Here is a 22,514-nt window from a genome sequence, read left to right as displayed (position 1 = left end):
ACGGGTTGTGTTTGCTATTGCTTCAGTCACCTCCCATTGCAGGAAAGAACACACCAATTTCCTCTGGAGCCAGCCCACCTCTGAGATTTCTGTCCCAGAACCAGATTCTGTCACGTGGTCTCAGCCAGCCAATCAGCGCGTTCCATCACTTCAGCCCCAGGCAGGCGATGGTTTGGAGACTTGGGATGAGATGACCAGCTCCCTTGATGCTCACCTCACCTCGCAAGGGCCAGGCCACAGAGCAAAGGCACAGAGAACAGTTGAGAAGCTTGGGACAGTATTGTGAGTCCGTGGGTCTAGCTCCCCTTTGAGCTCTGCAGTTCATACATTCACTCAACAAACATCAGTGGAGCTCCTGGTCTAAGTCATGAATGAACTCTTTTTACTCAGATCCCACCCCCCCCCTTTTTTTTTTGAAGATTTTATTTATTTATTTAACAGACAGAGATCACAAATAGGCAGAGAGGTAGGCAGAGAGAGAGGAGGAAGCAGGTTCCCTGCCGGGCAGAGAGCCCGATGTGGGGCTTGATTCCGGAACTCTGGGATCACGACCTGAGCCGAAGGCAGAGGCTTAACCCACTGAGCCACTCTCAGAACACTTCTGACACCAAATGTGTGTAGGGATTTCACACCCATGGGGCACCAATGGGGTGTCCTAGAGTTCAGTTCTGACATTAACTACTCAGTATTGAGGCAGATACACAAACTTTAGGGCTCAGTCCGACTAGACTGCCCCCTCTTCAGATGCGGGTTTCAAGTATTGGGTCTCGGGGTGACCCATACTTCTGTCTGACTTGGCTCCAAAATCAGGGGGCTCCAACAATACCCCTTCCCTGTCAGTCTTGATAATTAAAATCTCACAGTGCTCCCTAAACACTTTAGTTACAATTTTTAATTATGAAAGGATGTAAATCAGAAACAGCCAAACGCATAGGGTACAATATGGAGAAGGGGCGGAGCTTCCATGTCCTCTCCCAGCATGCCTCCTTTCTAGCACCTTGATGGGTTTCTAATCTAGAAACTCTCTGAATCAAGCAGGGGGTGGGGGAGGGGAAGGAGAGGGGTTGGGGGGAGAAGCAGGGCTGAAGAGGGAGCCAACCTGGGGCTCCGTCCCAGGACCCTGAGATCATGACCTGAGCCGAAAGCACTTAATGGACTGAGCCAGCCAGGCCCCCCATTTTTAGGCTTTTTATGGAAATTTCATCATTTAGGTATGATGGATAAAATCACTGGCCATTGGTGATTAACTCAATCTCCAGCTTGTCTTCCCTCCACTTCCCAGTCAGGTGGCTGGGCTCAAGGCTCCCACCCTCTAGTCTTGGCTTTGTCTTTTTTCTTTTTTTTAAATTTTAAAATTTGTCAGGGAGAGCTAGTGAGCTAGAGAGAGCACTCCCAGGAGTGCCACCCAGGGGTCCCATGGCTTGGTCTTTCTGGACAGCAGCCCCCATCCTAAGCCACCTAGAGACTCCAGGCCTCTCATTAGCATACAAAAGACATTCTTATCGCTTGAGAAATTCCAAGGATTTAGGAGCTGTGTGCCACACCAGGAACAAAAACCAAATTTTGGTTTTTTTCTTTTTTAATTGTATCAAACAGGAACTGAGCTGGGTGTGGTAGTGAAAAATACATTTGAAGAACTGATATTATATTGAAAGACACACTTGTTAAGTTAAACAAGTAAATTCTATAGTAGTTTCCATTCTAGAAGCTATGGGGAGGAGGACACAGGAAAAGGACACCGGAAATGCGGCAGGGAGGCTGCAGTACCAAACAGAGAGGGGACAGAGGGAAAGGGGGGCCAATGGGAAAGTGAGATTTGCACAAAGGTCTGAAAGAGGAGGTGAGTGAGAGGAGCCATTTGACTTCAGGCAGACAGAACAGTCGGTGCAAATGCCCTGAGGCAGGGGCCTGGTGTGTTCAAATAGCAACAAGGCCAATGTGACTGCAGCAGAGCAAATGTGGGGGGCAAGTGGGAAGAACTGAGAACATGATCTGACAGGTCAGATCATGCAGGACCTTGTGAGCTGCAGGGAAGACCCAGGCTTTTGCCGAGTGGAGGAGCAATGGACAGTTCCGGTATGGACAGGATCCCACCAGCTGCCGCGGGGGCGGGTACAGATCATCTTCCTAGGACTAGTTGGGGCAACATCACCCCCCTACCACACAGCAAACTTTCCAGGGCCAAGCTGGTGGGCATGAACCCTGGCTCCCGAAGCCCCAGACCTGAGCCTTCTCCCTAGTCTGATCCAGACTCTGCTGCATTTCGTCTGGCCCTCAACCCAGCATCTCCTTGGCTGTAAGTCAACTATCCTCTTCCTGAAAACCACTTCTCACTAAGAGCAGTAAAAGAAAAATTGCACAGGGACAGACGGCTTTATTTCCTCTTGTGGATAAACGTGCTTGTCTTTCTGAGTGGACACCAAAGAATTTCTTCCACAGGAGAACCATGTCTGGTACAGAAATGACCCAAGTTGGGAGCTCACTCCGTAGTGTTTGGGGATCATAGGGGAGAAGCCAGTTCGTGGAATTACTGCTTCAACACGGAGTCCAAATCTCGCCCCTTACTTGCCTTTTGGAACAGATAGGAGAGAAAGACCCAAGAGCATGATCTCTGAGAAGGCCAAAGAAAGAAAGAAAATGAAAAAAGCAGAACCCCAAACCCCCAACTGTGGTCATGGCCGTGGAAAAATGAACTGCTTAAAGCCAATGCCGAGAATGTAGGACCCAGTCTCAGGCTCCCTCTCCAGACCCCAGTCCCCTTGGAGTTAAAATGTGGTTTTCCCACAGCCTCTGGCTTCATTTTTGTTTGTAAACTCAACAAATCTCCATCCCTCCGACCAGCCACTGCTGCCACCCCTGTGCCCGTGGGATCTCCCAGGACAGTGGTTTTCGTTTCCCAGAGACTGTCGTGAGTGAAGCCTCCCACCCAAAATTATAAAATAAAAACTTATATTTTTAGAAGAAACAAACAAAAAAAACCCTTTCCTACATTATTCCCAATTTTGAGAAGACCGAGGGGCAGCTAGCTGTCTGTTACTACTTAAAGCTCAACTGTCCAAAAATCACATATGAACACGAGGCTTACTTCACGTCAAGGGGAAGGCACAACCAGAGCTTTTTTTTTTTTTTTCCCCCCTTATCATGCGGGCTATGACAAGTTGGCTTGTCCCTTAGATAATGGCACTTTGATCCACCATTTTTTTTTTTTTCTGGCAAGCAGCTTAAGGAAAATGGACTAGCCCACAGAATCTTGACAGCCCATGGTGCATCTTAACCGGCTTCTTTTTTTTTTTTTAATAGCTGCTTTAATTTCTCTTTTATGTTAAAGTAACCAACATTTTTGACTCCTGCCCCCAAACATTCCCCAGACTCACTGTATGTGTTTCCAGGAACTTGACCATTTCACCTGTCATCTGGATTGTTGACTTACAGAGATGCCCTCACTTTGAAGATCTAAGGGCAGCCCTTGGTAAGGGACGAATTGGGCCCTCTAGAAATAAATTCAAAGCAGAGCTTCTAGAAAGAGCCAAGTTCCACTTGAACCAGATCTTCCTCGCTTGCAGGAGGAGGAGGCTGAGATTTTTAAAGCTGTATAGCAAGTGGTTTTGGTGGCAGGGCCTGGGGGTGGAACTCAAACCATCTGTTTAGACCATCCTCCCTGGGTCTGTCAAATTCTGGGATGTTAGCTGGTGTTCTGGGCCATAAACAGGAGCCAAGCCACTGGAGTTTGGACTTGGGTGGGCAGGAAGGCCACTGAGCTGGGGTGGGGGTGGGGTGGAGATCAAGATAGAGATCCCCAGACTGCACATAAGCTCCCAGCAGGAGCCCCTGCCAGCTGGGGACCCCCGATCATGTGTCAACCAGGGACACTGATTCCCAGCCCATTGCCATCAGCCCGCCACTCCCAAGCACATCTGTGAAGAGTGTGTAGCAACAGTAATTACCCAATCTTGCCTTCTTGCCCCTTCAGCCCAACCCTACAGCTTCCCTTAGGAGAAACATCCTCCATTCCTCCATTAGTAGGAAACATCACCTCTCTGGTCCCCACTGATGATGTGGCTCAGGAAACAGGGCTCTGGGTCTTCAAGGGTCCTTGATGGGGAGGAGCCCAAGTCCTTCCATTGGCAGGTTGCCGGCAAGGGCCGGCGATGGGAACATTGCTCAATTTCCTTCTCTAGCAGGATGTGAGATGTGGAAAGACCTTGCTTAAAACATCACCAGCCAAATGGGGCCCGGGAGAGGCAGGTATGGGTGGGAGGGCCCAGGCTCCTGGCTCTGAGGTTAACTTCCGGCAAAAAGTCCCGAGTGGGAACTCCATGGGTTGGGCCATCCTCTGCCCAGCCTGATGGGACCCAGAATTCCAGAATTCATTCCAGGAATCGGAGATGCTACAGTAGATAAGTCAAAACAGTGGCGGGAGTGTGGGTGATGCGAAATCCTGGGGAAGCTCAGAAGGCACTTCTGGGGTCCCTGAAGCTGGGGTGAGGGGGCTCTGACTTCCTGTCCCTTTACAATGGGAAAGCTGCTCTAATTCAGCTTGCACAGGCAGAGGGTCTGCAGGCCAGCAGGGAAGGGTCTGCGGGGGCTAAAATCACCTCCCTGCCTTGGAAGCTTGAGGGCTGAGGAGTTTCACAGGCAGGCCTGGGACCACACCAGGGGCCTCCGAGAAAGGCATCGCCTTCCACTTCCCAAGGATGAACTCTAAGGACCCACCCTACAGGAGGAAGACAATGAAGCATCTTCGACCAGCTGGTGAACACCAGGCAATGCCCCACACAGAATGAACCAGGATGAGAGTTCTAACCCCAGAAGGCACTGTGGAGGCCCTCCCACCAGACTGGGGGGACACACTGCCCACCCTCCCTCTGTTAGGATTCCTGAAAGGCAGCAAGCTCGTGCATGTCAGTGCCCCCAGACTCTGCCATGCAGAATCCCCAGGGCCTGGAGCTTGTGTTAAGGCTCTTCAGGCAAGTCGGAAGTCATGCAAGAGCCAGGGCAGCCGGCGGGAGGGAAGGGGGCACCCTGAGCTTGGAAACAGCCCTTGTGGCTCATGCCTCAGTCACAGTCCCTGCCAAGGCCGGAAGGGGTAGGCAGGGATTGGGGACCATCTCTAGCAGCTGCAGCTGCTGGGCTCAGGGGGCGTGGTGTCCCCCAAGGCCGGGCCTTTCCCATTGCTCCCCGGGCTGGAGCTGGGGTCTAGGGACTCATTCATCTTCTCACAGATGACATCCACCAGGCGCTCAAAGACCTGCTTCACATTGATGTTCTCCTTGGCGCTGGCCTCGAAGAACTCAAAACCTGGAAGGACACGAGGTGGGAACAGCAGTGAGACCCCCGGAGGGCAGAGCCGGGGCTGTGACATCACCCAAACCTGGTCTCCAAGCCCAGGTCTGCCCTTCATGCGGTTGTGAGACCTTGACCGAGTGCCTTGGTCTCTCGAAGCCTCAGTTGGCTCATCTGTAAAAAGGGAACAATGCTGATGCTGATAAAAGTCTGTGGCAGCAGCCCCTGTTGGGGCTATGCCAACAGTCTCTTTGTCGCAAAGCAATGGCTGCAAGTCTAGCTAGTAATGTTCCAGGACCCAGCAGGTATGTAACAAATGGTAGGTTTCCCAGCGTCCACAGGGCGTCTGCGATGCCCACAGTCTTGACCCACAGAACATATTAAAAGTGGCAATAATGAGGAGCACCTGGGTGGCTCAGTCAGCTAAGCATCTGCCTTTGGCTCAGGTGATGATCCTGGGGCCTTGGGTTCAAGTCCTTGGGATGAATCCTGCTTCTTCCTTTTCCTCTGCCCCTCCCCTGCTTGTGCCCATGCTAAAGTGTGCTCTCACGCTCTCAAATAAATCAATAAAATCTCGGGGCACCCGGGTGGCTCAGTGAGTTAAAGCCTCTGCTTTCAGCTCAGGTTATGATTCTGGAGTTCTGGGATTGAGCCCTGCATCGGGCTCTCTGCTCAGCAGGGAGCCTGCTTCCTCTTCTCTCTCTCTGCCTGCCTCTCTGCCTACTTGTGATCTCTGTCTGTCAAATAAATAAATAAATAATTTTTAAAAAGCAGTAGCAATAATGGTAATAAATAAGCAGCCGCAGCAGCAAACACCCAGGCGCCCCTAACTTGCCTTTCATTTAAAAACAAAAAGCTTGTCCTGGGTGCCTGGGTGGCTCAGTGGGTTAAACGTTGAATGCTCAATTTTGGCTCAGGTCATGATCTCAGGGCCTGGGATGGAACCCAGCTCCTTCTTCCTCTGCCTCCCCCCTCTCTATCAAAAATAAAAATAAAAAATAAACATTTTTTTTTTTTTAATTTACAAAAGTTTGTCCTCCAAAAGCTAGAAGGTAGTACAAAGGCTCTGGGGACTCGCCCATGGTCCCTCAGCTACAGAAAGTGGGCTGCCGACCTAACAATAAAGGGGTACATGGCAATCCTTCTTGTACCCCTAAAAGGCTGGCTCAGGCTCTGCCTACAGGGGGTTACCGCCCGGAATGGTCCGAGATAACATCCACACCCACAACACCCACCCAGCTGGGCCAGAAATTCAAACACCCACCCCATTACACAGTGCAGGGTAAACACAGCCCTCTCCCAGCACTTGTCATGCTGTACTATAAAAATGCAATTACAATTAAAGAATTATGTGTGTGTAATTATCCATTTACTAGCCGTCTCTGTTACTAGAACGCCAGGTTGGGGAGGGCAGGAGCCTTGTCTTGTGCCTGGCACAGAGCAGGTGCTTGGAAACTATTCGCTGAATGATGGATTGAATGACAGAGGCAGAGCATGAACTCAAATCTTCTACCCCAAGCCTACTGATCATCACTGTCACACCACTGTCTTCCTAGGCAAGCCTGGCATTTCCTTTTTTTTTTTTTTTTAAGATTTTATTTAATTATTTATCAGAGAGAGAGAGAGAGAAAGAGAGAGTATACAAGCATGGTGAATGGCAGGCAGAGGGAGAAGCAGGGTCCCCGCCCAGCAGAGAGACCAATGTGGGACTCGATCCCAGGACCCCAGGATCAACCCAAGCCAAAGGCAGGTGCCCAACCGACTGAGCCACCCAGGCATCCCATGCTTGGCATTTCCTTATCTGTGCATGGCTCTGCCTCAAACAATCTGAGTTCTTTTTGTAATGCTATTTTTTCTTTCTGATTATAAATAGTGAAGAAATTAATTAAAGTTAGAAACTACCAAAAAATAGCCAGATGAGTAGAAAAGCTATTTATAATCTCATGATCCAGAAACAATTACTACTGGTGTTTTGATATTTTGCTTTCCACTTTAAAAAAAAATACAAGTACACAATTACTGGGGTTGGGTTTGTAGGGGGTATTGCACGTACACGTGCGCATCAAATTCTGTCTCCTGCTCCGTACGCCAGTATTTTAAACTTTATGATGGAGTTGGAAGCCCCTTCACCCTAGTCATTAGATGTTCTCTGCAAGGTGGGGGCAACATCTGTAAGTATCCAGCCCACGGATGGGAATTGTAGCTGATTTCACCAGTTCTATGACTGACTGGGGATCTAGCCCCAAATGTACAGGCTGACTCCCCATCACAGCTGGAAACGAGACCCCAGTTGGAGCGCCCAGAAAGCCCAGGGAACAGGGGAGCAAGTTCAATCACACCACAAGGGAGCAGACAGCCAGATCTCAAATGGGAGATTCCCTCGAACAAAGACCCAGTCTGTCCAACAAATAGTTGGTAAGAAAAAAAGAAGACTGTGTGTAGTCCAGGGTCCCTGAACTTTCTCCGTAAAGGGCCAGATAGTAAATATTTGAGGATCTGTGGGCCGTTATGGGGTGCCTACAGCTTTGTGTGCAAGCATCAACAAGAGTTCACAGTCATGGTGCCTGGGTGGCTCAGTGGGTTAAAGCCTCTGCCTTCAGCTCAGGTCATGATCCCAGGGTCCTGGGATCGAGCCCCGCATCAGGCTCTCTGCTCAGCAGGAAGCCTGCTTCCTCCTCTCTCTCTCTGCCTGCCTCTCTGCCTACTTGTGATCTCTGTCTGTCAAATAAGTAAATAAAATCTTAAAAAAAAAAAAAAAAGAGCTCACAATCATGCTAGCTAACACTCAGATACAACCGCCTGTGTGCCGGACTGGGACACTGGCCTTATGTCATATTCGTTTAGTCCCCACGACAGCTTGATGAGCTGGGGCTCTCGTAACCTCCATTTCACACAAGTGGAAGCACAGGCCCAGACAGATGAAATTACCAAAAGCAAGATCACAAGGTGATGGAGAACGAATACAAGTTAATGTGGAATCAGGGCCCGTGTTGGCTTATTTCATCTTTCTAACAGCGCCCTGGAGACATGGTTTTCACTCTGTTTTCCAGATGGAGAAATGGAAGCACAGAGAGGGGAGGCGATGACCCAAGGTCACACAGCTACTGGGTTGCAGAATGGGAATCGAGCTCCTGAGTCTGGATTCTTACGAGCCCTCCCCTGAGGTGGTGGTTACGTTGCCTCCTGCAACGAAAGTTCTATGGAGGGCTTTGAATTCTAGAATACTCCAGGAAAGATTTCCTTTTAGCTTAGGGGCGCCTGGGTGGCTCAGTCCAGCATCTGCCTTCAGCTCAGGTCATGATCCTGAGGTCCTGGATGGAGCCCTGCTTCAGGCTCCCCGCTCAGTGGGGAGTCTGCTTCTCCCTCTGCCCCTCCCCCCAACTCATGCACTCTCTCTCTCTCTTAAATAAATAAAACCTTAAAAAAAAAATTTCCTTTTAGCCTAAATTTCCATTTATGTAATTCAAAAACGTAGCCTGAAAACTCCTCCCATCCCAGGGCCCTGGTCCCCAGTTCTTGGATGCACACGGGCCGCCCCTGTTACTAGATGTTTCCATATCCTTCTGGAGTTTCTTTGGGCAAACCTAAGTGTATATTCTTATTCATATATATTTTTATACACTCCTGCAGGGGTCAGCAAACTCTGAGTCACAGGCCGGATCTGGCCCATCACCTGCTTTTGTCAGCCAGGTCTTACTGACGGTCACACTCCTTCCTGTAAGCTCGCTGGCTGCTTCCAGGTGGAGCTGAGGGCGCTGGCAGTGACTCTGTGCCTGCAGATTACTTCCTGTCTGGCCCTTCGAGAAAACATTTGCTGAGCTGCGAACTAAAGGAAGCAGCCAAGCCCACTTCTCTGCCGTTCGCTCTTCCCCGAGCCCCGTATCCCAGAGATGTTGCCACAGCAGAGCGTAAAGAACGCGTCTGTCCCTTCTCACATCTGCGTAGTGCTCTGCCACGTCACTGTGCTCTATGTTTCGAGACGTCCCCGCCGTGAGATTTTCGGGAGGTTGCTAACAGTTCTTGTCCCTCCCGCCAACAGTGCTGTGATCTGAGACACTCGCCACTTCCCACACGAGTGGGATGTTTGGAGGATACATTTCCAGCAATGTTTTTGCCCAGGCTGGGTTCCCAGGACAGTGGGGAGGATCTGTCACTGAATTCCCTGAAATTAAATGCAGAAGGTGGCATACCTGTGGGTATTTTTCTGAGCAGAGCCTCAAAGGGCAACCCTGTGGTTGGACCCGGGCCCTAAGGGTGGGGATTGGGGTTTGGTTCTGGGGCCCAGGCTGGGCACTAACCGAGGTCATCGGCGAGCCTCCGGCCATCCTCAGTAGGCACGACCCGCTCATCTTCCAGGTCACACTTGTTCCCCACCAGGATCACCTGAGCGTTGTCCCAGGAGTAGGTCTTGATCTGCGTGGCCCTGTGGAGTTTGAGGGCCATGAGGCTAGAAATGGGAGAGTCAGAGGGATAGGGTGAAGGTCAGGGTGTCAGTGGTCTGCGAGCACTCACCAGTCCTGCACGGCGGCGAAGGACTCCTGGTTGGCCACGTCATACATGAGCAGGAAGCCCATGGCTCCGCGGTAGTAGGCTGTGGTGATGGTGCGGTAGCGCTCCTGGCCCGCCGTGTCCTAGACACACAGCAGGGTCAGGCCACCAGAAGCTACCCTGTTCCCCACGCCACCCCTGCAGGGCCCTAAGCAGGCCACCACCCAGTGCTCACAGCCCCAACCTGACGGAAGGCATGGCCCTGCCTCTGTGGAGTTCCCAGTCTGAGGGGTCAGTGGCCTCTCACAGACTTGGACCTCATCTCGAAGAACAGACTCCATGACCCCAAACAAGCGCCACCCGGGCCAGAGAGTGCGGTTTCCATGCTGACACTCTGGTGCACAACACCATGCTCATCATCATCGGCGGCGGCCATGTTGGGAGCGAGAGCATGTCTCTGAGGAGCGCACAGGTCTGTGGGGGATCCTGCAATGGGACCCACACCTCTTCCCCACTGGTCACCAGGACTTCTAACCCGCCTTGGGTTAGCAGCTGTTTGCCCCTCAGACCTATAGGGCAGAGCATAGTCTCCTCATCCTGATGAAGTCACCTTCGAGATAATCCGCCCCTCCCCCACTCTTCACACCTACCCCAAGCCCCCTCCCTGACTTTGGGCCACTCTCTCTCCCCCAGGGCCCCTCCCCACAGCCCTCCACCCTGTCAGGGATGTCTCTGGAAGAACCCCAGCCCCTCCTGGGCCAGCACAAAGACCCCTGTCCCTTTGCCCCAGATCCACAACGGCTGCCTGGCCCACCCAGATCTGCAGCTTGATCCTCTTGTCATGGCGATAGACCGTCTTGACCTTGAAGTCGATGCCCACGGTGCTGACAAAGGCAGGTGTGAAGGAGTCATCCGCGTAGCGGAACAGGAAGGACGTCTTGCCCACGCTGCTGTTGCCAATAAGCAGCAGCTTGAACATGTAGTCGAAGTTCTGGTCGGCTGCATCCCGCGGGCCTGTCGGGGGGTCTCCAGCTGATGCCATCTTGGCAGAGAGCCTCTAGAGGGGCGGGCGGGGAGGCCTGGAGTCCTGAAGAAAAATAAAACGAGGAATGGCTCCAGCATATACGCCAGACCCGGATTCAAATCCTGACTCTGCCCCTTGGAGGCCAAGTGACCTCAGAACATCCCTTGCTCTCTCTGGCCTTCAGAGTCCTCCTCTGGAAAACCGGGACACTTATCCAATGCCAGGGCCCAGGCTGTGGGGGGCACATGGGGTGCCTCCTCTGGCCACTGAGGAGCCAGACCCTGCAGAAGGTACAGGTGTGGACTTTGCCCCAGAGTGAGCAGCTGGCTTGGCCCAGGTGTGGGCTGGGGGGAGGGGGGCCTGCCAGCTGGCTAGAGCCCCCCCTCATGGCCTGGGTGTTGACTTTGGCAGGGACACCTGCCCTGACCACCCCCCCCCCACTGCAACTCTGAGTTTAACCCCATCCCTGGCCTCCACAGGGAAGGGGGTTTTAGCGGATAAAGCCCGGGTTTAAAGCCCAGCTCTAGCCCCAAATGGGTCCTGACACCTTCTATTTGTCAAAGGGGTGGGCCCCATCTCCCTCAGGGCAGGGCTGACTCACCCCAGCCCCAACCCACAGAGTCTGCAGTGACAGTCCTCAACTCTAAGCAAGCCGCACTCCCCTCTACCCCTGATCCTTCCTTTCCTGTTAATCTGAAGAAGCTGGGCTGCTTCATCTGGGTCCTTAGCCCTCACTCACTGCCTCCCTAGGCCTCAGTTTCCCCAGCTGTCTATGGCCACGCCTTGTGCTGCACAGGGAGGCTCCAGGAGGCCTGGGTGAACTGAGGGCACAGTGGCAGAGGAACCCTTAGCAAAGCTATTTCTCAACAGCCTGTGGGGCTTTTTTCCATTTTAAAAGAGGACCGAACCAGCCCGCTTTCCTGCCCAGCCCTCAGCCCCACCCGGTGTTCCGGGAGAACGAGTTTGAGGAGGGGAAGACAAGAGGCAGGAAACCTTTCCTCATGCTGGGCAGGGCTGCCAGACTGGGGCCCTTTCCCCAGGCCCAGACCCAGCCCACCTGTCAGCCGGTCCCACCTCTTCCTGACCATCTGGCCACCGTCCCTCACGCCTGGCACTAGATAAGGGTCCCCGGAGGGCTCGGCCCTGTCCCCCTGCTGGATGTGGGGCGCCCCCGCCAGTGCAAGGGGGCTCAGGAGCTTCCTCCCATCACCATATGGTCCCATCTCCTGTTCCCAGCTGGGCTCTCTGCCCCGCCCGCGCCCCATTAACGCTCCCCGAGCAGCCCAGCTGGGTGGGGGCGAGGGAAGGAGGCGTTCCCCCACCGCCCGCCTTTGTTCCCTGGGCCCCGGGCCCCCCCTCTAGCCCCCGGCCCCCCAGACCTGCTGGGACTCGGAGGTGCGGGGCGGGATGCGGTCCCTCGGAAGGGGTTACCTCGCGTCGGCGGGGCGCTGTCCGCGGGCGTTCCTTCTTCGAATTCGCTGCGGTCTGGCCCCAGCCGCAACTCCGACCCCGCAGCCGCCGCAGCCACCGCCGCCGCCACCGCCGCTGCCCGCAGCCACCCGGATTCCGCGCGGGCTCCGCCCAGGCCGGGGAGGAGGGGCGGCTCCTCGGAGAGGGCGGGGCGGGGCGGGGCCGGTCCGGGGCGGGGCTCGCGAACGCGGGTCGGGGGGGCGAGGGGGGAGGGGTTGGACGCCGCACGGAGCTGGGAGCAGCCTAGGGCCCGCCCCCCAACAATAAACTTTTCACTTTTCCTAACTATGTGTAGAGCTCCTACTCTTTGCAGGAAAATGAAGAGCGTGGATTCTGGTTCGAATCCCAGCTCCCCCACTTTCTTGTGCGGTTTAACTTTGGACGTGCTACTTAACCTAGTGGGGCCTATTGCCCCCATCCCTCCAGCAGTCCCTAACAAGAATCCCTACCTCACAGGCCTGCGAGAGCTAGGCCCCTGCGGGCTAGGTCCCTAAAGAGGGCTAGGTCCCTGCGAAATATTCCGCAGGTCCCTTAGAATTGAACCTTTTCCAGATAAGGAAATGGAGCCTCAGAGAAAGGCACCTCTTTGCCTGATGCCAGACACAAGGAAATTTGGCATCTGGCCTTACGTGAGGCCCCAGAATTTTCTTCAAGGCATGAGAAGATCTGCAGGCTTTGCTGGAGTCAAATCCCAATGACTACATCTGAAGCCACTTGCTGAGCTTCTCTGGGTCCCCATTACTTCGTGGGAACAATAGCAGCTCCCTCCAAGAGCCACACGGATGTATGGAGATGACATGCATCGGGAAGGGCCAGCATATGATCAGTAACAGGCAGCCCCACAGTCTCCCTGGCACTCAACGGGGGTGGTGTGCTTCTCACTCATACCGGTCATCGTGGGGAAGGAAAAATGTAGCTCATTACACTCTGCCTTGCACACTTCTCTTTGAAAGTGACTCTTCAGTGGCACCTGGGTGGCTCAGTGGGTTAAAGCCTCTGCCTTCGGCTCAGGTCGTGATTCCAGGGTCCTAGCATCGAGCCCCAGCATCGGACTCTCTGCTCAGCGGGGAGCCTGCTTCCCTGCCTCTCTCTTTGCCTGCCTCTCTGCCTACTTGTGATCTGTCAAATAACTAAATAAAATTAAAAAAAAAAAAAAAGTGACTCTTCACACTTCCTTGGCCACCACAGCAAGTCCTGTGGCCATCCCCAATGTTGATGGGGTGGAAAACAGGATAGTCCCCTGGGGCTCAGAACTGGCTATTGTTACTGTAATATAGTAATGTGTCATGGTTAGTACCCTGCCTGGCACACAGCAGGTGCTCAAAAAGGCGCACCGTTACAGGAAGAGCTTGGGGTGTGCAACAGCTAACACCCCAGATCATGCCGCATGTTTATGGTAATGAAGGCCCTCGGCTCTACCTTTGCTTACCCCTCTTGCCCACTTTCCAGCTGGAGAAAAATGACAGCAGCCCTTTCCAAAGAAGTGTTTATTCACATCTGGGGCCTCAGCAGGGCCAGAGAGGAAGTGGGCGTTAGAGGCTCCCAAGGCCCAGGGCAAGGCTTGCAAGGCAGAGCCCATTGCTCAGGAGACAGCCCAGATTGCAAATGGAGGACAGACCGTGGTAGCGGAAAAAGGTCTGGCGGAGGACACTGTAGTTGGGGTCCTTCTCCCGCAGCTGGCGGTAGGGATCGGGGCCCTGGTGGCTTCCAGGTACCTCCCCGCCCAGACCCCGCTCCTTCTCCACCCTGTGCAGGGCCCACATGGCAGCTGTGGTGCGGGGCTCCAGCCAGCGGGCGTTGACGGCGGCCATTGAGAGGCTCAGGAGCATCAGGCAGAGCTGGCAGGGTGGTGGGAGGAGGACAGGGTGAGTCAGGCCGGGGAGGCAGGAAGGAAGGGTCCCAGGGAGGGTCCTCCTGCATCCTCAAAGCCCAGAGGGGGATGAGACAGCATTAGATTAGATTAAAGCTAGGCCTCCCTGTCCTTCCCCAGACCCACTCCAGAGGCCCCAAACAGAGCTCCAGCTTTCAAACCAGAAGCTCCCAAGGAAAGGTTCCGTCACCATCTCCTCTATTCACCCCCTCACCCAAAACCTTCTGAGCCTTTCCTCCTCTGATACCCAGACTGGAAGTTTCCAAACACAGCCTTGTCTCCACCGGTGTATCTCTCTGGCCAGAACCTCTCTTCCCCAGATTGGGACAGAGCACCATAACTCTTTCCCCCCAAAAGAGCCTAAGACAGGGCCCATCTCCTCAATGGTCCCTACCAGACTCCAGAAGCTGAGATTGGGCCCACCGGGAGTGAACAGAAAGTCCTCGAACTTCTAGTTACCCCAAATCCTCTCTGTCTCTTTGGGATTATTCTTGAAACCCTTGTCAAGCCTTTCCTGCCCGCATCTGAGGAACGTAATGGGGGCAGGGGAAAGGCAGGATAGAGAAATAGGAGATGCAGAGATGGTTCCCTTCCTTGTGGCTGGGGAAATGTGTGGGGGACTGTAAATTCCCAGTCAGGCTGGTTTTTAAACAATGAGCTGGGGTCACTGCCCCAACCTAGCTGAGTCACCACAACTTGGCAGCAGGCCCAGCCAGGGGAAAGAGAGAGAGCAGCAGCCAGCAGGGAGACACTGAGGAATAGATAGGGCTGCTAGGGATAGTTGTGCAGGCTGTGCACTGCTCAAGGGTATCCAGAGCCCAGCTTTGTATCCACCAGGAAGGTGCAGTTGCTTGTTTGTTTTTTAATTCTCACAAAGGGGTAGCCATAGGTACTCAGTGGGGTTCTGGGAATGGATGTCCAGAAGACAGTGGAGCCCAAGCCCGCATACCTGGATGGCCTCCCAGAATGTGAGCTGAGTCCAGGCATGTTGCGAAGCCAAGATGCAGAGGTTGATGAAAGCACAGCCCATGGAGATGTGAAAGTAGAAAGGGAAGAGTTTGCTCTGCACAAGGCCAAAGGTATGTCGGGGAAGGCTTCGGAAAAGCAGGAAGCCTGTAGGGTATAGGGAACCACATGCCTGTTAGGAAACTTCCAGGTATCCTTTCATTCTTGTCTACACCCTGGGTACCTATGATGTTCAGGTGGAGGGTCCCTACCTGAGATGAAGGTCACCCACATTTGCATGCCCCAGGCCCCCGACAAGACCAGTAGATGGACCATCTTAGTCAGGCTTCCTGGATTCCCACCTTCCTCCATCTTGCAGGCCTGGGAAAGAGGCATTGGGTCTTTCAGAGTTTTACCTTTGCCCCATGGTCTTCAGCCTGTAATCATGCTTAACGGCAGGGTCACAGCTAACCCAGCAGAGATAAAGGGCTACCAGCCCGGGCATGCGGGTGGGGAAGACCCAGAACAATCCTGAGACAACCTCCAACCCCACCTCTCCAAATGTCAGCCCTTAAGATCTCAGGCTCTCTGGACCCCAGCATCCACGCCGTCTCCAAGACCCAAAAATTTCAGTTAGCCCCAGCAGCTCAAACTCGCAGCTCTGGGTATTCAGATATCCCCCCCCATTGACTCCCCAAAACCAGCCCAGTGACCTAATTCTAACAGTAAAGACCCCTGGTCACATCTCAGGGTCCCAAATATCACCAGAAATATCCTCAAAACACCTCCGGACACCCCATCTAATCCCGGGAAACCCCAAATCTCATCCCGAGGACACCGACCCTGTTACTGCACCCAGACCTCAACCCTCAGCACCCTGGAGTCCGAGAACAGAAGTGCCAGGCCAGATCTCGGGGGCCGGGTGGGCTAGGCTCGCTACCTCACTCCTGTGCTCGCAGATGGGCCGCGGACTTCTTTAGTCCCCTCCCAAGCATTCATCCCGCCTCCCAGCTGAGCCCGAAGCCAATTGGATCGTAGATCTGCCGCCTCCCGTACCACCCTCTTAGATATTGACTAATGGATTAGCGGAAAACAGCCTGGAATCCCGCCCCCTAGCCTGGTTTTTATCCAATTACGCCGCGGCTCCTAAGACCTGCGGAAACAGGAAGGCGCCAATAAGACCTTTGGCTGCATCGGCGGGGGCGGAGCTAAAATGTCAGCCCCACCCCTCTCTGTGACTCTACCTTCAGGCTTCGCGCGTTTTAATGCGATGGTGTCCACACGGGATCAAATTTCAGCGTCACAGCTGGGGACTGGCTTCGCGGTCCTTGAGGGGAGAGCATGAGCAGGTGGTATGTGGTAGGTGGGGGTGGAAGGGGTTCTGGAGCCCCGCGGGCGCAGGATTCTCGCCCCGAGGGGCGGGGCTCAGATTAATGACCCCGCCCCCTTCCCCTCCAAGAATTCTCTTGGAGGCAGCGGGAGAAACACCTGACGCGGGAGGGGAAAGGGGAAGGTTAAGGGGAAGAGAAGGGGGCTCGACTGGGGACCTGCCTGCAGTTGACGCTCAGAAATGCATCTTCCCTTTTCCCTTTCAAGCCTCCCAGGGCTCCTCTGGTCCCATTTCCCAGGTTGTCAGTGTGACGTTAGAGGACACTTTCCCACCACTGTATGTCAGGTGCTGGCATAGGTTAATTTACTTAATCACAACAACCCAGTAAAGTGGCAAGTATGACATTCCATTTATACAGTTGAGGGCACTGAGGCATGGACAGGTTCGGTTAAATGCCGACATCACACAGACGGGAAGGGGCAGAACAAAGATTCGAACCCAGGCCACTCAGCTGGAGAGTCCCCTGGCTTAATCATCATGTTGTACTGCCTCTGGAAATAAGGGCTTCCTGGGACAGTGATTCTGGAAGGGGTAGCCCAGAACATTGCGGGCAGAAGAAAAGCTCCCAAATCATAAGATGATTGTGAAGTGAGTGCTTAGGATACTGCCCAGCACTCAGTGAGGTGCTCAGAAAATAAGAGCTTAAAAAATGGATTAAGGAAGATTTTATAGAGCTGAGTTTCCTCGGATTCCCAGCCTCAGCTAGCACAGGGCTTCGACTCCAGTTCTGCTGACATTTACTAAATAGATATGCCTTGCCTCTCCTGCTCATACTCCATGGCTCCCACTTTACCTGGGGAGGCAGATCTAAATTCCCCAGTTTGGTTTTCAAGGCCTTGCTTGAGTTGACCTGCTGACCTCCCCCTGCTTCCTCTTGGACCCTACCTTCAGCCATCCTGAATTTACCAGCACACAGCATGTGGTTTGACACCTCCAAGCTTTTGTTCATGCTGTTTGCTGCCAGGAATGCCTTTCCATTAGTGCCCAGTGTTAAGATCCTTTTTTGCTTTTAGGCTCTTCTGAGGCCTCACTTTCTCCTGTGGGGGTCTTCTGGATCCTTCTCGCTACCCAGCCCAGTGCCTGGGGCTGGGATCATCTTTCACCCAGCTCCTGCTTCTGCCATAACTGGGAGGCCCTGTGTAGGGCTGAGACCTCTCTGGGGTATTAGGGAAGGTCTAGGAGTGTCAGGACTTGGGGGCTGGTCTCAGTGCAGCCCCCTGTTTCCCCCTGTTGAAGCGACCCTCTTCTGGCTGGCCTACCCCAGGACCCTGACTACTCTGTGCCCTGCTACTGCGCATCTCCCTTGCCCTCCAACGGGTGTTTGCCTGCTAACGGGAAGTGTGACAAGTACTGGGGTTTGTTGAGCGGCTTCCCTGGGGTTGGGGAGCTGGGAGGGGCTGGAGTGCTCTGGGTTGGTCCTCAGAAAGCCCTCACCACTTCATTCCCCCAACCACCCCCCCTGTTCAGGCTCTTCCTCAGACAAGACCTTGAATTATACAATTCACTGGTCCAGGACCCCAGAGCCAGAGATCGTGGGACCAGCTGCTTCTGAGAACACAGTGCCGAGTATAGACTGGAGGCTAGAGAGGGACTTGGAGCCTCAGTCATATGGGTCTCCCATCTTCCAGAGCCCAGACTCGCGGGAGCAGTGTAATGATCAGGACCTTCTGAAGAGGCATCACAACACCACTAAGGTCACCCCCACCTGGGAAACACCTCCCAGCCACACCACATTCTACCGCTGTGGGGCTTAGGGAAGGGACCCCGGGGGGAGGGGTGCGTCTTTCTCAGGAACCCTTATGATGTGTGACTTCAGCACCCAGAACAGCACCCAACGCTCAGCCAGCCCACACTAAAAATGTCTTAAATGAATGGATGAAGGGATGAATGGAGCGGATGTGTGGTTGTGTTTCTTAGTGAGTGATACAACCTGTGAGAGTTTCTGGACATGACTGCCTGTGGGTCTGTGGTTATGGCTGTGTGTCTGAGTTGAGTGTGAGTAGATGGTCTAAGGTTCTTAACCACCTGGTGTGCATGGCTGTGTCTGAGCTTGCATGGCTGTAGTTGTGTTTCAATGCGTATGTGCTGTTGTGCTTTGGGGCTGTGGGAGCTCCCTGGGAGATGTTGTCTATGTCATTTGCCCTTACGGAGGAGGGCCATTACCTGAGCCCAGTCCAGACACAGGGCTCTGCAGATGTGCTGTTGGGGGCGGCCTCCAGGTCTGCACACACAGGGGACAAACCACAAGAGTATACTTCTGACCATGTGTGGGCTAGTGGGGGAGGGGTGCACTCGGGGTCTGGGACACCCAGGACTCAGCAGACCCAGTTCACACCCAACCCCATACAGTGGGTTGGGGTGTGCGCGGAGAAGCACAGGGATGGATTTCTACTACCCACATGTCCTCCTTTCCTAGAAGCCCTTGGAGACCAACTCTTCCAAAGTCAAAGGTGAGAAACTTCTCTCCCAACAAGACTATGTTTGGAAGACCCGCTGGTTTTACCCCCACCCTCTGTCCCAGCCTGGGAGGAGCCACACCACCCGTGCCCACTTAGCCCTCCCCCAGCCTCAGCTGAGTTTTGCCCCTGACCTTGGCCCATACTCCTGTCTCTCCCTCAACCTCAACAGCCCCCAACCCCTCGCCCTCTCCTGAGCTTCTGCTGGTCTCTGACCTGACCTTGCCCCTGCCCCCACTCCTCCTAGCCTCAGCTGACCCTTACCTCTGCTCATAGTTAAGTCCACCATGATGATTCCTGACTCCCAGAAGCTCCTGCGCTGCGAACTGGAGTCACTCAAGGCCCAGCTACAGGCCCAGACCAAGGTGAGGCTCCTCTGCCCTGCCCTGGGCGACCTCTGGCCCTGTTCCCCCACACCTGCTCCTGCCCCCAACCTTGACCTCTTTCCCGCAGGCTTTTGAGTTCCTGAACCACTCAGTGACCATGCTGGAGAAGGAGAGCTGCCTGCAGCAAATCAAGATCCAACAGCTTGAAGGCGAGGACCGGCCAGGGGTTAAAGTCAGGCTGGAGGCTGGTCCTGCTGGGGTCAGCTGGGTTAGCCCGAAGTGAAAGAAGTTGGGTGGGTCTTGGGTCAGGGTCAGGTTCTGGTCAGGGTTAGGGCCAGGTGCATTCAAAGGTGGGCTCATGTGTGGTTGGGGCTCAGTCATGATCCCATCTAATCTGCAGAGGTGCTGAGTCCTATAAGCCGCCAGACAGAGAAGGAGGGACCCAAGTGGGGTGTGGAGCAGGGACGCCAGGAGCTGTATGGGGCCCTGGCTCAAGGCCTGCAGGGGCTACAGAAGACCCTGCGTGACAGCGAGGAGGTACAGAGGACCCGCACCACTCGCTGCCTGCAGCTGCTGGCCCAGGAGATCCGGGACAGGTGGGCGTCACCAGGAGGGCAGCCTGGAAGCTGTGGCAGAGAAGGGAGACCAAGGAGAGGGAGCCGGAGGTGGGATGTGGGATGAGACAAATGGGAGAGGCCGGAGTAAGGAGACCTGGGGGCCATGGAAGGTTTGAGGGACAAGATGGGGGGGGTGAGGAGGCAGTGGGGAAGTGTGGGAAGCTGGGAGGCCAGATGGCAGGAGGAAGGAGGAGGAAGACCGGAAGCTGGAGATGAGATGGGGAGGGAGGCCAGGAGATCAGGAAACTGGACATGATATGGGAAGCCGGAGGGAGGAGAGACTGAGGCTGGCAGATGCTGGGGAGTTTGGGAGGTCAGAGGGGCAGAAGGTGGGGAGACAGAGGCCAGACAATGAGAGGCTGAGAGAATGGGAGGCTGGAGGCCAGGAGGAGGGGACAAGGGGCTGGGAGATCGGAGGTGGGGGAGTAGAGGCAGGAGGGGCAAGGTGGACAGGCAGGTTGGGGAGGGGACAGATCCTAGGGGGATGGGAACATGACAGCTGGAGGAGGCTTGAGGAGGCGGGTGGGCAAAAGGGAGACCAGAAGACCAGGAAATAGAAGGCCAAAGGCTGAGCAGGGAATGTGGGTCTAGGCTGCACTGTCCCCTCAGCAAGAAGTTCCTGTGGGAGGAGCTGGAGCTGGTGCGGGAGGAGGTGACCTTCATCTATCAGAAGCTCCGTGAGTGCCTGGAGCCCACGGTCAGGAGGGGGGGTCCTTCTGCTGCTCTGGCCCCCCTGAGTCCCCTCCCCCCACAGAGGCTCAGGAGGACGAGATCACAGAGAACCTGGTGAACATCCAGAAGATGCAGAAGACACAGGTGAAGTGCCGCAAGGTGAGCGGAGAGGGCGGGGACCCTATGTGAGTCGGGGACATGGGACTCTCTGCTGGCCTCCACCGTCATACTGGAGCCAGAAGGACGGGTTCAAATCTCGGCTCTGCCACTTAGCAGCTGTGGGATTGTGGTCAAGTCACTTCACCTCTCTGGGCCTCAGTTTCCTTATCTGTATAGTGGGTATGCTGCATGGACTGCGTGCAAAACACTTTGAGGGCCGTCTGACATATCATCAGTGCTAAATAAGGGTCGCTTTTCACCATTCTGGTTCTTACCACTGTTGTCTCACACACACTTCCCACCCCCGGCCTTAGGTCCTGACCAAGATGAAGCAGCAGGGGTATGAGACATCCAACTGGCCGGAGACGGAGGAGGTGCCATCAGGAGGCAGTGGCTCCTGGAGGGATGACCTCCAAAAGGAGCTGAGTGACATATGGTGATGCCCCGCCCCCACACTAACCTCTGACTCCTGACCTTCAACTGCCTTGCCTTCCCACCAATCAGATCCAGCGGTGACTACCAGAACTGGAACCCCCCACCACCCCACACCCGAGTCCAGGCCTCCCTCTCCCCCGGGGACTCACCTCCACCACCACCACCACCACCACCCCCCGCCCCTGGTCCCCGCCATGCCCCTCCCCCCACCCAGGACCCCCAGCTCCCTGTCTCCCTGCAGGTCCGCTGTGCACATGCTGCAGAACTCCTTTGATGGCCTCATATCCTCTGGGGGCTGCCTCAGGGCCTCGAACCTCAAGGGTGAGGGGGGATGAGGTGCACTCTGGGCTGTAGGGGGTCATTCTCCAGTTTCACACATGGCGGTCATGTTCAGAGGCTATATTTGGGGGTCACATCTGTTGGGGTGTTTTGGGGCCCATTAAGATTTCCATCCCGGGGTCACTCAAGATCACTGGGATATTTTTAAAGGATCTGTGCCGTAAAATTCAAGGATCCCTGAGGTCGTCATACTTTGGTATCACCTTGGGTCACATTCAAGTGACGTAAGGGACACAGGCCCCTGATCACGATGCCACTCAAGGGTCACATTCAGGGTCTGTGGGTGAAAGGCCAGAATTGCACCTGTCGCTCCCGCAGGCTACAGGGGGCACCAAGGCCTGAGCCCTCTGCTCCCCTCCTGGGACTCAGACTCAGACTCAGACCAGGACCATTCCCAGCCACTCTTCATCAAAAGCCACTCCTTCCCATCTGGTACGGAACCTCCCCTGCCCTACCCCACCCTTTCTCTCCTGGCTTGCCCTCCAGTGCCACAGAAGCTCCCAACCTGGGCATCTGCTCCCTGATTTCCAGCCCTTGGGTCCTCAGGACTAAGCTGGGCCCTGACCCACTCTCTCTCCACAGCCTGAGCAGCCGGGACTGCTCTCCCTGAAGACCCCTCCAGAGAGAAAATAAACTAGCCAAGAACCTCTTCCACCTGTGGATTGTTGCTCCTGCTGCTTCCTGTGCCTGAGAATGACCACCCTCACACCCAGTTTCCTTTCCAGTGTTGGGGAGGGTGTGGGGACCCCAGATGCTGTTCAGAATGTGTAGGCTTAGGGGACAGTGTGAGGCCAGATTTAATAATTACAAGGTCAGGGGTCAGTCTGTCCAGATATGAGGATCCAGATGGCCCTGGCACTCTAGTCTGCTGCCCCAAAGGGGAGACTGAGGCACAGGGAGGGAGGGTCGAGGTCCAGGGTCACGCTCGCACCCTGCCCTCCTCCTCCCCTCTGCGCCCCCACCGCCTAGTTCTCCCTCAACCTGCATCCTTCATTCCCTCCCAAATTTGTGCTAACACTCTTCGGCCCCACCGAGAGCAA

General features: G+C 54.6%; 3 protein-coding genes across 12 annotated transcripts; 1 reads left to right on the top strand and 2 right to left on the bottom strand.

Annotated features, from left to right (window-relative positions):
• Positions 1 to 2,354: 2,354 nt before the first annotated feature.
• RAB3D (RAB3D, member RAS oncogene family) lies at positions 2,355 to 12,377 on the bottom strand. Of its 2 annotated transcripts, none has more exons than XM_004748400.3 (5): positions 12,227 to 12,377; positions 10,586 to 10,858; positions 9,796 to 9,914; positions 9,582 to 9,706; positions 2,355 to 5,298 (listed from the first exon to the last, which is right to left on the bottom strand). In XM_004748400.3, the coding sequence occupies exons 2-5, from the start codon at positions 10,811 to 10,813 to the stop codon at positions 5,111 to 5,113; spliced, it is 660 nt and encodes a 219-aa protein (XP_004748457.1). In that variant the 5' UTR covers positions 10,814 to 10,858; positions 12,227 to 12,377; the 3' UTR covers positions 2,355 to 5,110. The 2 variants fall into 2 exon arrangements, with proteins under 2 accessions (XP_004748457.1, XP_004748458.1); XM_004748401.3 differs by having other exon boundaries at positions 12,175 to 12,375.
• A 1,360-nt stretch (positions 12,378 to 13,737) lies between these two features.
• On the bottom strand, positions 13,738 to 16,281 carry TMEM205 (transmembrane protein 205). 8 transcript variants are annotated; one of them, XM_045083784.1, is made up of 4 exons: positions 16,234 to 16,281; positions 15,353 to 15,461; positions 15,085 to 15,248; positions 13,738 to 14,179 (listed from the first exon to the last, which is right to left on the bottom strand). In XM_045083784.1, exons 2-4 carry the CDS (start codon positions 15,450 to 15,452, stop codon positions 13,757 to 13,759), a joined length of 687 nt encoding a protein of 228 aa, XP_044939719.1. In that variant the 5' UTR covers positions 15,453 to 15,461; positions 16,234 to 16,281; the 3' UTR covers positions 13,738 to 13,756. The 8 variants fall into 8 exon arrangements, with proteins under 8 accessions (XP_044939719.1, XP_044939708.1, XP_004748447.1 ...); XM_045083773.1 differs by lacking the exon at positions 16,234 to 16,281 and adding an exon at positions 16,021 to 16,227; XM_004748390.3 differs by lacking the exon at positions 16,234 to 16,281 and adding an exon at positions 16,021 to 16,224 and having other exon boundaries at positions 13,738 to 14,103.
• Positions 16,282 to 16,307: 26 nt separating this feature from the next.
• On the top strand, positions 16,308 to 22,186 carry CCDC159 (coiled-coil domain containing 159). 2 transcript variants are annotated; one of them, XM_013054141.2, is made up of 11 exons: positions 16,308 to 16,432; positions 18,887 to 18,920; positions 19,203 to 19,291; positions 19,380 to 19,461; positions 19,653 to 19,848; positions 20,479 to 20,546; positions 20,624 to 20,700; positions 21,015 to 21,136; positions 21,377 to 21,456; positions 21,793 to 21,906; positions 22,057 to 22,186. In XM_013054141.2, exons 1-11 carry the CDS (start codon positions 16,346 to 16,348, stop codon positions 22,059 to 22,061), a joined length of 954 nt encoding a protein of 317 aa, XP_012909595.1. In that variant the 5' UTR covers positions 16,308 to 16,345; the 3' UTR covers positions 22,062 to 22,186. The 2 variants fall into 2 exon arrangements, with proteins under 2 accessions (XP_012909595.1, XP_012909594.1); XM_013054140.2 differs by lacking the exons at positions 21,377 to 21,456; positions 21,793 to 21,906; positions 22,057 to 22,186 and adding exons at positions 17,707 to 17,817; positions 17,938 to 18,164 and having other exon boundaries at positions 16,308 to 16,439; positions 20,461 to 20,546; positions 21,015 to 21,350.
• Positions 22,187 to 22,514: the final 328 nt, after the last annotated feature.

Source organism: Mustela putorius, unplaced genomic scaffold (assembly GCF_011764305.1).
Source record: "Mustela putorius furo isolate JIRA1106 unplaced genomic scaffold, ASM1176430v1.1 tig00000095_pilon_pilon_pilon, whole genome shotgun sequence".
In the NCBI taxonomy this organism is placed as follows: Eukaryota; Metazoa; Chordata; class Mammalia; order Carnivora; family Mustelidae; genus Mustela; species Mustela putorius.
Note: the sequence above shows the minus strand (reverse complement) of the source record. Positions and strands in the feature narration are given on the sequence as shown.